Below are 16758 nucleotides of genomic sequence, written 5' to 3' on the forward strand. Positions count from 1 at the left end.
GACAGACATCACACCTTACAGCAAAGAATAGCAAAAGCGTGCGGATATTTTCCAGGAATACAGCAAAATTATCATCAGAAGAAGACAAAAATTAACAAGTATTTCACATTGGAGTGAGAACCATAAAAAAAAAATTCTATAAAAAATTAAGGACACCATGATATTCCATTTAACTTGAACATACAGTTGATGATACGGAGACCTCTAATCTCTAATCTAAAATCTAAATGAATATCAAATTCAGTTCACCTTTGATATTAAATTTAAAAAAAGGATCCAAACATCAAAACCAAAAACAACACTAAAAAAGTTATCCTTTTATCCCCCCCCCAAGATATTTGACCTATTCTTCCTGAAAACAAGAAGTCTTCCAAAAATATCAAGTGTTGGTCCTCTTAGTTTTGCTGGAAATCCAGCTAAATATTGGTATCATGCTGTGCTTTAAAAACCTGAATAGCAGTATAGGAACTGTTAATTTAAGAGCTTGCAAACTTTACAGAGAACATCAAAATCTTTTTGTGATCAGTTTTCTCACACCTACGTTTAGAATTCCTGTTCTGCTTTTCCCAGCTCTTTATAGAGAACAAGAAAATCTGAGCAGCTTCCTTAATATGCAAACTTTTAGCCCCCACAGTGTTCTTAGGCTAAGAGTTCAACAGCTCTACCCCCTGTTGTGTGAAGAACATCTTCTTTTTTAAGTACTCTGATTTTTCTTTCACCTCTATTTTGTGCAGGCTTCAGCTTTACAATGAATGTAAGCCTTTAAAATTTAATTTTCTATAGGAAAAACACAAGATAGCCAAGGCCTGCTAATAACTATGATAGGGGGACACCCCCCCTCTCAACCTCAACCTAATCCTAACTGTAAAAAGGGGTGCTTTTTTCCCCATTTGAAAATTATTTTTATACAATGTTTGTTTAAAGGCACAAATAGGATTTACACGTCTAATCCTCATCTTTCTTTTTCAAAAGAAACCCGGTAACCAATTAGTTTCTCTTTAATCTTCAGAGGTTTCATCTGTGGTCTTCTCTATCAATCTGTTTTGGACTGGTCAGCCTTGTGTTGCTCTCCTTACCAGGTAACACAAGCACAGCTATGACCTTGCATAGCTTGGTGCACGGCAGAAGTAAGGTATCACCAGCTTTTGGCACCAAAAGAGTAAGAAATGCCTGTGGAAACTGCTATTATGTACATGCACGTGTTTGCAGAAGATAGAGAAATTAGATTTCTGATTCATATTCCTGTACATAAAGTTGAGAACCATTATCTGTTTCTTTTTACCAAACCAATATAAAAAGTCAACTGCTACAAGTTATAAGAAGATATAGGCAGAGAAATATTTTCCAGAAGTGACAATAAACATGATAAAGCCAAATATATTACTATAACTAAGGGTTATTTAAGGAGTTATCATGCTGAAACATTCATGCACATAGAAAGGAATCACACAGATGTATTAAATTGCAATAGCTCATATTTACAGTTCAAGCATCTTCATATAGAGAATTAAATCCAACATCCAGCATGCATGACAAACAGATTTCATTATTGGGGGAAAAAAGGCAGATGACTGACGGCATACAGCATTTCTTCACTTGCAAACACCTCATTTAACATGGGTAGGTATTCCCACCATCAGTCCTGAAGAATGCAGAAAACATCTAAAATTGAATACACAAATCTAGCATTTGTTCAGTGGACCCAAATGCTAATTTCCACTGGCACCACTTGCTTTTGTTATGGTACAGCACACCACAGTTAGTTTACTGAATTAATGTACATTAAGACAGAGTAAAAAGGTAGAATGTGGAATGGTACAATGACAGAGATGTTCTATTCGGATGAGCTTTTACCGTACAATGAACACCATGCACTGTTTATTGTAGTAGTCACATATTGGCCTGTTCTTTTTCCAGAAACGTGTAAGCCAATTATGTCACTCAACACAGTGGGAATAAGGTAGTTTTTATTTTCTACCTTTGACCCTTTTTTAGCTGGGCTTATATTTTCAGAGGAAGGTTCAGTTGAGCTGGCAGGTGATGGCAGGTTGCTAGAAGAATTGGATCCCTTGCCACTCTCTCCATACCACGTGAATGGTACACAGTGTGGGAGAGAGGAGGATCGCTCTGCTAAAGATTTAGTGTTTGCTGATTTCTGCAACATCTCTCTGGCAGTCCTGTTTAAAAGAAAGGAGCAGGAATATGAGTTAGATTATAAAATAAGAAACAAAATGCTACAGAGGCAGTTAATTGTAAAAAGAGTGACATTCCCTGTAACTGTGACTAAAGAACTGAGTGGCACACAGCTGGTAGGAGCATGCCTGAAATCTCTCTTTCAGCAAAAGAAAAAAGGGGGTTCTTTTGATTCTTTTTCTAACTCAAGCTCTTAGACAACATACACCCGACAAACGGAGACAGACACCAGCTGAAAATGCCTGTACTCCCGCTGTTCAGATGTGAACCAGCTCCAGTCAAGAAGCCACATGTTGTGCTGCTGCATTTCTGAGCCCCAGTGGTATCTCAGCATGATTAAATAGATTAGACTCAGCGCTAACCCAAGCGGGCTCTGGTTCCCACAGAAGGTCTGGCTTGGATTTTGAGCACAGGCAGAATGAATCAGGTGTGCCTGTATCCATCTATGGAGATGTGCCTTTGTTACAACAGCTAAATACTGATTATCTTGATTTTAACATTATTAAATATTAAAAATATTAATATAGAAAAATGAAATAAACACCTATGTGATATTATCAGCTTCTCTCTTTGTAGTAACAAAGATTGCAGTGGATAATGTGATCAAGGCAAAGGTAACAGTTATAAAATAAAATGCCTAAATTATTCGCTAAATGTATCATGTCAACAATACAGTATGTAATTTAAGAATAACTATGCGAAGTGTCTGCCTCAAAGAACTTACGCATATGTCATATTCTCATATTATTTACATCAACGTATATATTACTGTTCAGAGCATTAAACTTCTACTGCTCTTAGCAGCCACCAATAAATTGCACGTATGTAAATCTCCCTTCAACTTCTACCTTCTGGCCAGCTTCTAAATCATTATTAACACGATCACTAGAGCTTTGTATATTGTGAAGCCTCTTTTCTGTACAGATGAAACTGAGGTTGTCAAAGGGCCCCCACCCATGGAAGCAGAAGCAGAATCCTCCCTCCCTTTAGCTACATAAAGAAAGGTAGATGTATCTGACCCAGTCCTGTATTCCTCCCTCATCCTCTAATCTTGCTTGAAAGTGGAAAGAAAAAGCAAATGATGTTGCCCGAATCACCTAGCTTCAGGCAGGGGAATATATGCTTCTTACTTAAATAGGGAATTTTTTATATATGTAACTTCAGTGATAGTCTTAGGAAATAATTCAGGATTTTATTTACACATCCTGAGTGCTATTTTTTGGCAATGGCAAAATAATGCATGCAACATCCACCTAACAGTGTGATTAATTCTACATCAATCAGTTGCTGTAATGGGCATAATTATAACAGGATGCTGGCTTTTGATCATCATCTTCCTTCTTTCAAAGAGCTTATACAGCTTTGGACTGTAGAGAAAACATCCTCACATTTCTTCTGAGGCAAATTCTTTGCAGTTAGTAACAAAGGGAGTGACAACCGGTGTTTAAAAAGTTATACTGAAATAATAACATTCCAGTTTACAGAGGCACAGTGAGAATTACAAATGCTTATGAATTTTGAGTTTGAAAGCAGTATTAAACTTTGCTTTTAGTAACTGTATCCAAACTCAGAAATATTAACAAACAATACAAATAACTGATTTATCAAATGGTCTAATAAGCAACTGATCTCTCTACGCTGAGATCTGCTTTCTCTAAGGAAGATATCTATGGGATCTCAGAAACGCCTGTAACATACTATGTTGGTATAAGGAACTTATCAAGTTCCTACAAACAAGTATACATTCATTTCCCCCACCCTGTGGCTTGGTATTTAAATGCCACGTGATGTTTAATACCCTACTAAGGGCACTAGCTGCCTTACAGCTACGCAGAGATGCAGAGAATTTGCTTTGACAAATCTCTCCCTATTACTAGGGAAATCCAGCAGTGAGTATCACTAACTCCAGGTCACACTGCGAGCAGACACACCAGTGGAGCCAACTGGAACAGGTTTTCTGACACCCGTGCAGAGGCGACGACTGCTGCCTAAGACCACTGAAGATCCTGCCAGATATTTGCGGGATACAAATGTACAAATGTATGCTGAGACAGAACATTGCACTTCAGTACAGTGTGCCTGAGGGAGTTAGTCAGAAGTCTAAGGTTTCTTTTGCTTTTCTGACTTTATGGAGCTACACAATATACTTGTCACTGTGTCTCCATATATTAGACTGTCAGCAAAACTCCATGAACGGCTACATACTGGTTTTCCACCACAATGATTTTCCGAGTACCATTCTAAGTTTGCTTTCTTCCGATAGCTCTTTTATCATGTAGGTTTTCTTTTGCATTGTTTTATGTGCAGAGAGTTTTTGAGTTGCTATGTCCTTTCTAGACTTTTGGAACGTATTAAGTTTGCTTAGCACTCCTGACATAAACTTGTCTTTCATACCTGGAACCAGGTATCACCCCCTGTAGCTGTGATCTTGTCAGACTCATCAGGACGAGAGGAAAGACCTTCAGTAAAAATCTACATTAGTTTTGCAAAGAAGATTGCTTCCTGCCATTTTGAACATTCATTTATTTATTCAGAGTCCAGATGATGGTGATGTGGTCTCATCAGATCTCACAAGGAATTCACAATTCCTTCCCTGAGAGTTGGTGATGTGACAAATGCAGTCAGCTTTTTTCCTATCTGTTTTCAACTTATGATGTTCATCTTCAGAAACAAACGCTTCTGAAAGCATTCCTGATGTGGGTGCTGTGAAGCTGCAGTGAACAGCTGCTGCCCACCCTCACTCTGGGTGCTTTTTCAAAAAAATATGTGGGATTGTGTCAAGATTTCTGGTTAACGGGTGTTATTAAGTGACTGTGTGTGCATCTTGTAGGCCAGCTCTGATAACCTATTTCTGCAAATCTATTAGTGGATGCAACAGTAGTAGTGATGCCACAATACTATAAGCCTCCAAGTATTTTTACATTATATGTCAGTCTTTCATTAGTTAAGAAGTCTAGGTTTGTAAGCTCAGAAGGTTATCTCAAAGCTTAACACTTATTTATATGAAGTCAGTAGGACTGTTAATGTTCCCATTTGCTAGGATGATTAGGTTTTTCCAATGTTTCTGGCATATCATTTCTTGCATCCGCAATCTTTTACCCATACCTACTGCCATAGGTCACCCTAATAGCTTCTTTCTCTTTCCGCTTCTTGCCCTTGTTTGAACTCCTTCTCAAGGGAGCCCTACAAGAATATTAGAAAACATCAGGAAACATCTTTGAAATTTTACTTTCAATCCTTTTAATGAAAAAAATAAGTATTTTAAATAACAAAATGCTTACCCAAGATCTGCAAGTTTTCGCTTTAGTTTTTCTGTATGCCCTATAGTAGGGCTAGTTGTTCTTGCTGCCTGAGCACATGTGGCACCATCTAGGATACATTTGTACACGGAAGAATGTGCATTATTATTTTTAATTGCTACTGATAGCTATTCCATTTTCCATCCAGAATAGTTTGTGTATCTTCATAATTAGATACGCATACATGTACAAGTGTGTGAGTACACAATTTAATTAGGTGAATTCTTCTCATTTTTAAGAAGATGATGTGAAGAGGAATAAAAATAAATACTTTTAGAATTTGAAAATAGACATGAAGAAATCTTATTTTAATTGAAGAAAATGAAAAGTTAATTTTGGTTGAGTTTTACTGAATATGTAGTAAGTCGAACAACACAAAAGATTTACAGGTAATCAATACAGTGAATCCATTTTTAAACTCAGCAGTAGCCGCTTAAGTTTCCTTTTACAGAATTCATTTGGTATGTATGCTTTACTTCCAAAATGACTCCTGAAATACTTTCTTGAACTTTGGAGCCAAGGGTACCTTTTATGATGGACATGCTAGGCAATAGTTATCTGTTTAGCTTGAACATCTTTGTTAAAATAAACATTTAACTTGAAATCCAACCATTCTGAATTAAAAAAAAAAAGAATTAAAAGTAGCTTAGTTAATAAATTTGCCCTGAGACGTCTACCAAGTTTTGATCTCTTCTACAAATACTGTTAAAGCCTAAAGAGGAAAGCCTGCAGCACCTAGAAAGCCAAAACAATGAATCTGAGTCTGCAAAACAACCTGTGAAATCCATATGGAAACCAAAAGAAAACACACAGCAGTTGAAAAATTCAGACACAGTTTCTGTGATTCTTAAACATAAAGAGCGTCCCCAAATACTCTAGAGGAAGCAAATGAAGGTCAATCATTCATGCCACTTGCGGTTTAGTGACTTTTACAACGTGACCTCAGATGTACAGCGGCTTTTAACTGAAAGCACTGCTGGGTTTGTGGATTTCTCCTACTGTAGCTGACATAAATTAAGCCCTCAGAATTAACCCGAAATACCACAGCGCTATCACAGGACAATCAACTTTGTGTACAGAACTTTGTACGTTGCTTTGTGGATAGTATTTGGCCAAGTTTTCATTCAAGTAAAAAAATCAATGCGCAACTGGTTCATAAATCCTGGGAATAGCAGGAAAATAAGCCTCTTGCAATACTCACGCTCTAAAAGCTGTACTATTTCTACCAACACAAGTCCTTATGTTAAAAAAAAACATTCAAGAACAACTGACAAGTAACCTCATGCCAAAAAAGCAAACAAAAAAAAAGTAATATGAAGAGTGACAAAAGCAAGGCGAAGTCTCCTGAGAAAAAATCCATTCCCAAGAGAGGCCGAGGAAAACTTTAGGCAATGCATACTGTGCATCAACCCTACACTGCACACGCTTCTCTCCTGTCTCCTCTTATGGTTCCTCTTTTACCTTTAATACATATTCTCATTTAACCACTGTCAAAATTGCCACTTTCAAGAATAAAAGTCATAATGTTTATTTTCACACTAGCTATTCACAGGCAAGTGGGGCTTGGGGGCCAAGGGGTGGTGGGCTTTTTGGAGAAACTTCTTAATGAAAGTAAATGAAACTGTAAGGTACACTGCTTTTGTGGTGGGCAAATAATGAAAGCATTCAGTAGCTGGAGGTGTTGCTGCTGTAGAAGAAATAATCTGGAGAGCTCAGCAGGGACATGTAGCAGCTACCTGGTACGGCAAATTTCTGTTTGTATCACTATGCTCCCACTCACATGCAGCTTGGCCCAGCCAGGGCCCTCTGAATAATGAGGATTTGCTGGGGAAAACAGTCATGCTGGCTCTGGGATACAGTGGAAGATGGATGGGCTAGGTCCCAAAACCAGCTTCAGCGGCAGAGTAGATTCGAATCTACAGGGTCTTGCACACATGGAGGTACGCAGTGCTTGGCACATGGCAGTGGCCATGAACCAGGGCTGCAGGTGCCCTGCCTCGGCAGGAGGAGACTTTGACCACCCTGGATGGGTGCATCTTCCCTGACTCCCTGTAGTTGTTCAGAGAGGGTGAGGGAGAGACGGTTCCTCAGAATAAATCACACAGAAGCTGTTTAATCCATCACTTTCAGCCTCAAGGAGCTGGTGTAAGTAATCTGTGGCAGGAGAATAGACCTAACTTTCTTCCCCAAGGTCACAAAACAGTTGCAGCCAGCCTCACATCAGCGGAGTATTGCCCATTAGGGGTCACCTCAGCTGCCTTGTCAAAGGATTGCTGCTGCACAAAACAGGCAGAACTGAAGAAAATAAATTAATCATACACATACATGAAGAAGTTGTGCTTAAAAGATGAACAAGCAAAATTCCACATCATTTTGCAATGAAACTGATCTCATGCCACTTCAGCTCTTCCCACAACACTGCAGGATCTCGTAAGAAAAAAAAAAAGACAAGCGTGAGCTTGCTAACGCTTACTTTTGCTAATGAGAGATTAATCAATGGACACACACGTGTCCACAGATGTGCTCTCTTACCACCTCTAAAAAAACCCCGCCTGAACACACAGAACAAATACAATGGCCCTTTTTATTTTCTGACCTGTAAGAGTTTGACAGCCAAATTAATAATCAATTAAAATTGTATTGCTACAACACCTGTTGCCAAACAACTGCTTTAGGATATTTCTTTTTTGTAGGACTCATTGAATGCAAATTTTCCATTTGAAACTAAATTGCTCTGAAACTTAATTTTCATGTACTCATCAAAATCTGGATATACCCAAAAGCACTGGTTGTTTACTTAACGGTCACAGTGGGGAAAGCATGACACCAATATTTTTAGACAGAGATTATTTTTCAAACCTAAATTGGAAAGAGCGACACAGTGGGTGGAATATAATACCCTATTCCTTACACTACAAGGCTAGTCTCCACTAAATTTTTATCAAGATATTTTTCATACATCAGTTGGAAATGCAGGATTTATGGCTTCACTGATAAACCAATCATACAGTCAAGCTGAAGTACGAGTTTGGAAAGTCACATTCTTATGTTCACACCCTTATTTTTACCTGCAAAACTCAAATATTGAATTTAACTTTGATTCATTAACAATTATACAATTAGAAACTAGGCAGTTAGACTAGCAATTTCAGAACCCATGTAAAAATGCTAGTACATATTAACCTGTCCTAAATTCAACAAAATTTCATTAATCTGTCTTTTAGGAATCTGTGTGAAAGCCCTGTATGAAGATGAAGAAAAAATAGGTTGTAAATCAGTGGCAAGTCTTTTCAGACACACAAACAAAAATCCTCAACAAATTGTTCTTTTCAGTTAAGTAAGCCGAAGTCTGTTATGAACCTATCCAGACCTATTCCCGCAGTCCTCACTTACAAACAATTTTTATCACATATTTTAGCTTATGTAACAGTTAAAGAATGCAAGGTGCATAGCTAAGAATGCTGAAGTTGTGTAAAATGCTAATTTTGACTTCACAAGGCATCTGAAAAGGAGGGCTCACTATTCTGTGCCATATCGTATTCTTAATACATTTAATAAACTGGTATCAGAGACATGTACCTGAGCTAGGTATGATGGCATCATGTTTTATCCAGCTTACATTTAAAGAACCTGAATTAAATAAATTACAATGTGGCCAACCTCCCCAACAAATTACTTGATATTTTTTTTCTGTAAATGAAGAGTCTCCAGACAGTAACCTCTTGCTTAATCTAGACTATGCCATCTCTCAGCAATTAAAAGCTACAATCTGTTATTCTTGCTTTACACTCCTTTCCCCACCCTCCAAAAAAGCATCTAGCACTGCCAAAATCACATAATTCAAATAAGTACACTGTGTTAAGCATGTTTCTAATACGGAAATGTTCCAAGGTCCATTAATTTTATTTTTTTAAAACAAAATACAAGATTTTCTTAAAGGCAACTTCCCCCTAGCTTTTTCAGTGAGTTCTAAGAAAGAAAAAAAAAGAAAGGAAGCAGTTCCTGATCTCATTTTAAACTTTGTCGTTTTCTTATACCATCATACAAGGTCATTTGTAATTTTTTGACTTCCAGGTAGACAAAAGAAGTTATGAGATGATGGCCTTCTAGTTGCTAAGGTCCTACTATATAACAAAAGTTCATAAAGTAGATGTAAGTGAGCAAAATGATGCGTCAACTTATTGTAAAAAATAGTAATACCTTTATCCTGTAAAATATTCCTGCCAGCTGGGTGATGCAAAGGAGATGCTTCAGAGCTGTGCCCAGATTTTGAAGGAGAGGAAAGTGGAGTGCCTCCCCGAGCATGCGGGGAAAGGACACCTCCTTTGTGGTGCTGTCCTTCTTCTCGGTTTTCAGTTAGGTTGTCAAGTGAGATTGCTGCACTGCTAGCCACGGGGGAGAGGGAGGAAGCACCAGAATCTGATGCTGGTGAGGATGCTCTCATGCATAAGGGCAGTGGTGATTTTGAAATGTGCATGGGACTACTGTAACTGTTTGACGGCTGTTGGTATAAGAGATTATAAAGCAGGTTATACCATATAGTAACCAATCAGAGCAAGGTTTACTTTGAACATGCAATTCTTTTATTCATTATTTAGCCTTCTATTTGTACGAAATGCTTTAGCAATTCATGCCATTACCTTTTGATACCACACACAGTGTCGTTTACTGGTATTTGCTTTCAGACGGAAGTCAGGATAGGACAAGACAACGGGTGAATACCATATCAATTGTGTTAACAAATTAGCAAATAGAGAAATGCACGATTCAAGTTCCTTTCACCTCCTGCATAAATGAAAGAACCCACTCTGCATTATAAAGCACACGTAAATCAGAAAGCCCAGGATTCTTGTTAAAAAAAACACAACAAACCAAAAAAAAACAGGTGTGCTGACTCAAAGGAGACCAGACTCGCACATCACTCAAGGACATTCATAGCATACTGGCCACAGAGGAATAAATACTGCCTGTGCTACAATGAAAGGACAAAGACAGAGGATGAAATGACTTACAGGGGCAATCTAGCACTCCATAGGAAGCCCAAAAGAGAGGGTAGAGTCCTTCTCACCTTTCGTTCAAGGCTGTCCTCTCCATCAGTTGAACTGATGCTATCATACAGCCTTGTTCTAGAAGGCCTTTGCCGCTTGTTCTTCACTGAAAGCTGAGCTCGAGTCTTCAGAGCTTTGGAGTCCAGTCTCTCCGTTTCTGGCACTGCTTCATTGAAATCTGTGTGGAAACATGATCTGAGGTTATTTAACAGAAGAATCTTTCACTACTTTTTCCTAAGACAGGACCTGCAATTGCGAGTACATGCACTTTGCATCTTTTACTTGTACCTGTATCTTCGTAACTGTTAAAGTACACATGCAAAAAAAAAGGTTATTTACATAAACCATTAGCAAGTTTATCTATACAGATCCAGTAAGTGCATAGCAAACAATCAACTGCAAATATTTAAAAATTCAACAAATGATTCCCACTGTTAAGTGAAGGATCACACAAAACCAGCTGTACTAGCCCAGAAAGCAGGTCCACTTAGACTCCCTCAGAGGGATTTGCATGTGCTTGGCCTGCAGAGAGTTCTCCTTCATCAGGGCATAAAGCAAAGGAATCCTCATCTCACTGCTCTTTGACAGGCATTTCCCAGCATCTGGTTGAGTATGCCAATTTAGATGCAGGGGACCAATTAATTTATCTCCAATCCTGCCCTTTTTAAACCACTCGAGGAGGAGGGACTGGACTGCCATTTTTTCCCACAGCCGCCCCACTAAACACTTCCCTTACAACTTCACCAGTTTTGCAGGCTGCTCATTGAATTACAGAAGAAATATCTAGAGCAGTCCTCAGGCTGCTCTACATTTTATCATAATCAGAATGGCTTATATATTTAAAGAACATGACTTGTTCTCTCCTGTACCCCAAAATAACCTTGTACAATATGTGCAAATTATGAGCAAGCAATGTCTGCAGTCAGTAGTGCACAGAGGGTGATACAGGTAATATCCAAATAATCAGATAACCATTTGTGATTGGATTGCCTTACAGGCAGCCTTTCACAGGATTATGAACAAGTGTTAAACTCATTCCTTTGGACCTACAGTGAAACAGGTTGCTTACTCTATTGCACTATCCCTCTCAGGAGGGGACAGCAGAGAGCAATCCCAATCCTCCTCTGGATTCTGAGGTCATCTGTTGTTCAAAGTTCTATGTGACAATACAAATAAGGTGCCCCAATTGTTCACCCCAATCCTTCTGCAAGTAAAAGCATCTTTTTATTAGCACCTGGCGGTCTCATTTGTTACTTCCTCCCTTGCCACACTGTCCTCAGAACCATTATCTCCTCTTGTAGATTCTGCTCGCTTTTATTCAGAGTTCCTTCAAACTCTTAAAATTTACATAAACTCAGGTAAACTTCAGTAAAACATCTCTGTCAGCACCAACCATTGTGGTCCCTCATACAAACAGATTGATACGAATGACCTAACATGAATAGAGCCTTGCCTCACTTGCACTTGGATCACATCAGAAGACACTGCCATGCCCCTCTCCTTAAGCAGGAGTCTCGAGGACATGATCATCACTGTGATTATCACTATCTACTGCGGTTGTCTGGTTTCAGCTTTCCAACAGCAACACATTTTGGCAAAATCATTAGCAAGGCAGTGTTATAGCTTTGCAGGAAGAACCCACGAGTGCAGAAATAAAATTTCACTGCAACCAGCTGTCAGTGATGTTGTGTAAAGTTTATCATGACAGTGAAAATGAAATTAAATTAATCCACCCAGAAGGTCCATGAAAGGCACCCTGAATCACAGCTGTTCAAGGCAGGAATGGGAAGGCCATGATCTGTACAAGAGCGAAGGGACTCTGGTTATCCCTGATTAGAAAAATGGCTATATTGTGTGGAGCAAGACATGGACTGTTAGATCTGTCATTATCCTGACCTAATAGCTCAAAAACTCTCTGAGATTTGCAGTAAGGCAGCAGTAATTATCCCAACAAAACCCAACAAAGAGTCACCAGAAGATCTGGGTGAAAGCTGGGAGATGTACTCTACTCTCCCATTTCTTAACTCTACAAAGTTGCTGTATCTCCTGAACATCTGGGGTTTGTGCAGATGTTGTCTTCTACCATATGTACTTTAAAATAACTAAATGGAAAAAAACCCCAAAACCCCAGGGCTGCATTATTTTTATATACCATCAGAAAAAAGCTGGACACTGTCACTCTCATGCTTACTCACTGTTGTCTTTGTACATAAAACTTCCTGCTGGAAAAATAATGAAAACCCATTTCTTTGGTTTTGAAGGGAAAGCAGTTTCAGGTCTTTCCCCCTTCATCTGCTGCCCAAACACTATTATGTGATACATGAAAACTGGAGAAATATTTCATATAAAAAATGGAACAATGAAACCATCTTACCTGCCTAGGTTCAAAGCCACCCTATTCCTGAATGTCTTGTGAGCAAAGTATACTAAACACTTCATATATGGCTTGCCTCTACAAATAGAGCTAACATAACTGCACTTTTCTTAGCTATCAATCTTCCACTCAAATGAAATCTGAGTGTTTCAGCAAATTCAACATTTTACAAAGCTGCAGTAAGACAAAACACATTTTAAAAGGTGTTTTCGCATTTTACTCCAGACAAGAAATAGATTCTTTATGGTTTTAACTTTTTTGTTTCTTGCAATCCTCATAGTACAAATCAAACCAGAATCGTTAGATTTATTTACTTGTCCAAGTGCTGCATTCATAACACACTAATTAATTAGAAGCTGATCTTACAGATATTTTTGCTTTAATCAAATATAAACTGAGACATCTTAGCCTCACTGAAGCTAATGAAGAAACTCTGACCAACTTGAGCAAAGCTGAATTTTTTCCCACTGCTTGCCATGACATCCTGACCTTCAGTCTCAGAGAATGTGATTTCACCAAGGGTAGAACCGACTCAGTGACTTACCACCATCACAAAAATGGAGAGCTCTTGCTCTCTCTCCTGCTGTCCCAACCCGCTGGTCTGAGTGACACCCTCCCCCCACCCCAGGATTTGGACTGCAGCTTGACGATTCAAATGACTGACCCAGACGAAACTATCCAATTTAGTCTGATACTCCAACCTCTTCTCCTCTTAGATCAGTTTTCTGTTGTTTCAGTGAATCAGTGTGTGCACAGAAGTGTGAGTGCTGGAACAGGGCAATGGAAGAGGCAGAACCAGGTGGCTGGACAAAGGCAGGGATAGCGTAGAGTCTCCCATTTCAACAGTAATGATCTGTCAGTTCAGCTCAAACTGCCTCTTGAATCAAATCAAAGCCACATGTTGAGTTAGTATGCCAGTAAATAACTGAGGGGTAAGGCTCATTCAAACTCATTTTTATTTTTGCAGATGTATGTTGTCTTAAAGCACCACAAAGACTTCCAGTACCTTGTTTTGTTTTTCTTCTTTGTGCAAGAGTTAAACTCCGCATACAGATGACACTACAGAATCATTAGCATTGTCTGACTTGTAATTATGCTTCCACCGTAAGCACTCGATAGGATAACTGCACATTGACATGACTTGAACTGCTTATATTTATTTTTTCAGGTGTAGGCACTTCCATACATCCCTTCCTTTCACTGCTGAAATTATGCGAACTATTGCCATAGCACTGCAAACATGTATTCACTTAGGTGGTCACATTGGCCTTGTTTAAGCAAAATACCACCTGGGCCTGGAGCTTACTGCTCCCTCCACCCCAGAGCTGGGCTGCTTGCACTCAATGGTACGCTGCAGGTACCTAACCGTGGTTCAGCCTGCTGCAAAGAAAGAGCTCACACAGCATCAGTAAGGGCTCCTTCCTCGTCAGAGGCTGCGTTTAAGCTAGGCTCCTGCCTTCAGGCCATGCACCCTGTGGATCCGGACCTGAGCCACAGCCCACGGACAGACCTCCCAGCTTGCCCTCCGACCTGCCTCACCACTATGAACTTGCCCAGGCTCCCAGCTGACCCCGGTTTCCATCACTGGACCTGCCCTGCTCGCCACACTTGGGTGCAGCAGGACTGGGCTGCTGTCGGGTGGTCTCTGCCCCAGCCACCCGTGCTGTCACTCTCAGTCCTGGCTCCCTCTTCTGCAGAGAGCCACCAGCCCTCGCTGCTCCCCAGCACAAACACCCCCCCCATGTGTTTGTCTAGGAATCTCCCAACCCACTGGGAAGCCTGATAAATCTCTCACATAAAAGTCATAACAGGTTTTATTTTGCTCTCAGAGACGATGTAATTAGACTTTCTTTCAGCAGGCGTTAAACCACTTGACTCCAATGGGCTTCCATCTGAATTATTTCAGTACCACTGTGGAGCAGGAAAGAGTTCACCTGTCCTCCCACTGTTTTTCCATTATACAGGCTGATAGATTCAAAATCTCCTTCTGTGAACTGTTGCATCCCTGGGTATCCCAAGGCACCCAGAAAGTATAGCTATCAAAGCGGCTTAAATGGGCATTTGCACAGCGATGAGCAAATACTGTCAAAGTCGGCATCAGCACTGAACTGTTTAGATTTCAAACCACTGACTCCTTCCAGTAAATAGTTTGATTCTCTGCTGCAGACACAGCTCATGACCACTAAACCAGAAAGCTACAATGCACTTTATCTATTTTTCTGTACTCTAAGAATAAGTCATAGATTTGTAAAAGAAACACAATCCTCAGGCTTCTAGTATTCCCAGCAAAGCAAAGGAAGAACTCTGTGGGCCATACTGGTTTTGATTTTCTCTTTCTAACTTCCACTGACGTTACTGGCAGCCTCTCAAACTCAGTATGAGGTTATGTTACAACCTGAGGAATCATACAGTCTGGTGTGATGCTAAACACAGACGGAGCACCTGCAGTGGCAGGGACAGCTATGCTCATATGTACGCGACTATCAAGTCGCATCCATTAGTTCTTCCCAAATCTATTGCCATGCAAGAATGTAATAAACACCTCAGATCACATTGAAACAAACAAAAAAAATACTTAGTATCATTTTAATTAAAATATATAGTTTTACATAACCTGATTTTTTGAGGGAAGACAGACCTGCAAACTTCAGAATAAAAATTACGGGATGTGGCTGCATACATGCAGTCCCACTCCACAAACCTAATGCTGAGGCTCAAGAAGAAGCATGTGTTATATTCACCCAATAAAATCCAGGAAAGAGACAGGAGCACTTCCATGGATGTCACAGAAATAGTATGCACAACACACTGCACCCAGAGGAACTCTGCTCACCCTCCAAAGACATCGTGGACATCACCCCCGCCCTTTATAGCTCCTCTGCAAACATTCACAGGGTGATTAGTAAATACACTAATTATTAGTGATTAGTATTACTAGACAATGGCAAGTCCTTTTCTTAAAAGGTTTACACAAGGGTGATATGGAGACATAGGCTCTTTCTCTGCAGAGCAAGTATCAATACATGACTGAGACAGACTTCAGAGACTTTGATACGGAATTTACTGGCAAAGGTATATGGAAGTCAGAGTGCTGCAGCATGTTTGGGGATCTCTTTATTTTAAAAAAGGGCTTTTCTTTTTCTCTTGTTAAAAACACAAATCCAGCCTGGAATCTAAGGTCTAATTATACTTTTTCTGCTTTCAAAAAATCACTGCTGATTGTCTATTTTTCCTAGCAAATAATTTGTGTTTGTATTCAGGTGGTTAAACTTGGGCATTTAAATTCACAGATCGTCTATTCTAACTCTCAGAAGTACTGAACACCGTTTCTCCAGGGGAACATTTTTGCAATGAAAAATGGTAGCTCTTGGAAAACGAAAATTTTCATGCAAATATATCAATTGAAAAATATAATTTGAAGTACTGACACACAGAGTTTTAATGTTTTATAAAGAATTTCCAAATTTTTAGAAAGAATTTTACAAAGAATTTTTTTTTACATGGAGAAATTCCTGGATTTCAGCTCTTGAGCCATGGATGTGGGTTGACATTGTTACAACAGTAAGTGTAAAAATGATTTTTGTGAGTTAGGTGAAGAAAACACACTTTCCTTTCCTGATGCAAACTACTGAAAGGGTTTCTGTTAACAGCATTGCTAAGTATTAAATATTTTGTAACACTTACTGAATCTCTATGGCAGAAATACAGACTTTCTTGTCATCCCAAGTGCTTTTCTGAACTTCAGAGATTTCAGTATAATAAACACTTGCCAGAAAGAAACAGCTCTGTGAAGATTTCTGGAAACCTTTTCCACAAGGTCTGAGATCACCCAAATACCGTTTCA

General features: G+C 39.3%; 1 protein-coding gene across 1 annotated transcript in view; it reads right to left on the minus strand.

Annotated features, from left to right (window-relative positions):
• Nucleotides 1–16758, minus strand: part of PPP1R9A (protein phosphatase 1, regulatory subunit 9A) — a 151340-nt gene that overhangs the window by 6886 nt on the left and 127696 nt on the right. Inside the window, exons 11-15 of the mRNA XM_009330504.1 lie at nucleotides 10561–10718; nucleotides 9693–9993; nucleotides 5475–5562; nucleotides 5299–5376; nucleotides 1979–2177 (exon numbers count right to left, since the gene is read on the minus strand). Of these exons, the coding sequence (XP_009328779.1) occupies nucleotides 1979–2177; nucleotides 5299–5376; nucleotides 5475–5562; nucleotides 9693–9993; nucleotides 10561–10718 (824 nt within the window). The remainder of the gene's footprint in view (nucleotides 1–1978; nucleotides 2178–5298; nucleotides 5377–5474; nucleotides 5563–9692; nucleotides 9994–10560; nucleotides 10719–16758) is intronic.

The sequence above is a fragment of the Pygoscelis adeliae genome, unplaced genomic scaffold (genome assembly GCF_000699105.1).
Source record: "Pygoscelis adeliae isolate BGI_AS28 unplaced genomic scaffold, ASM69910v1 Scaffold27, whole genome shotgun sequence".
NCBI classification, from domain to species: Eukaryota; Metazoa; Chordata; class Aves; order Sphenisciformes; family Spheniscidae; genus Pygoscelis; species Pygoscelis adeliae.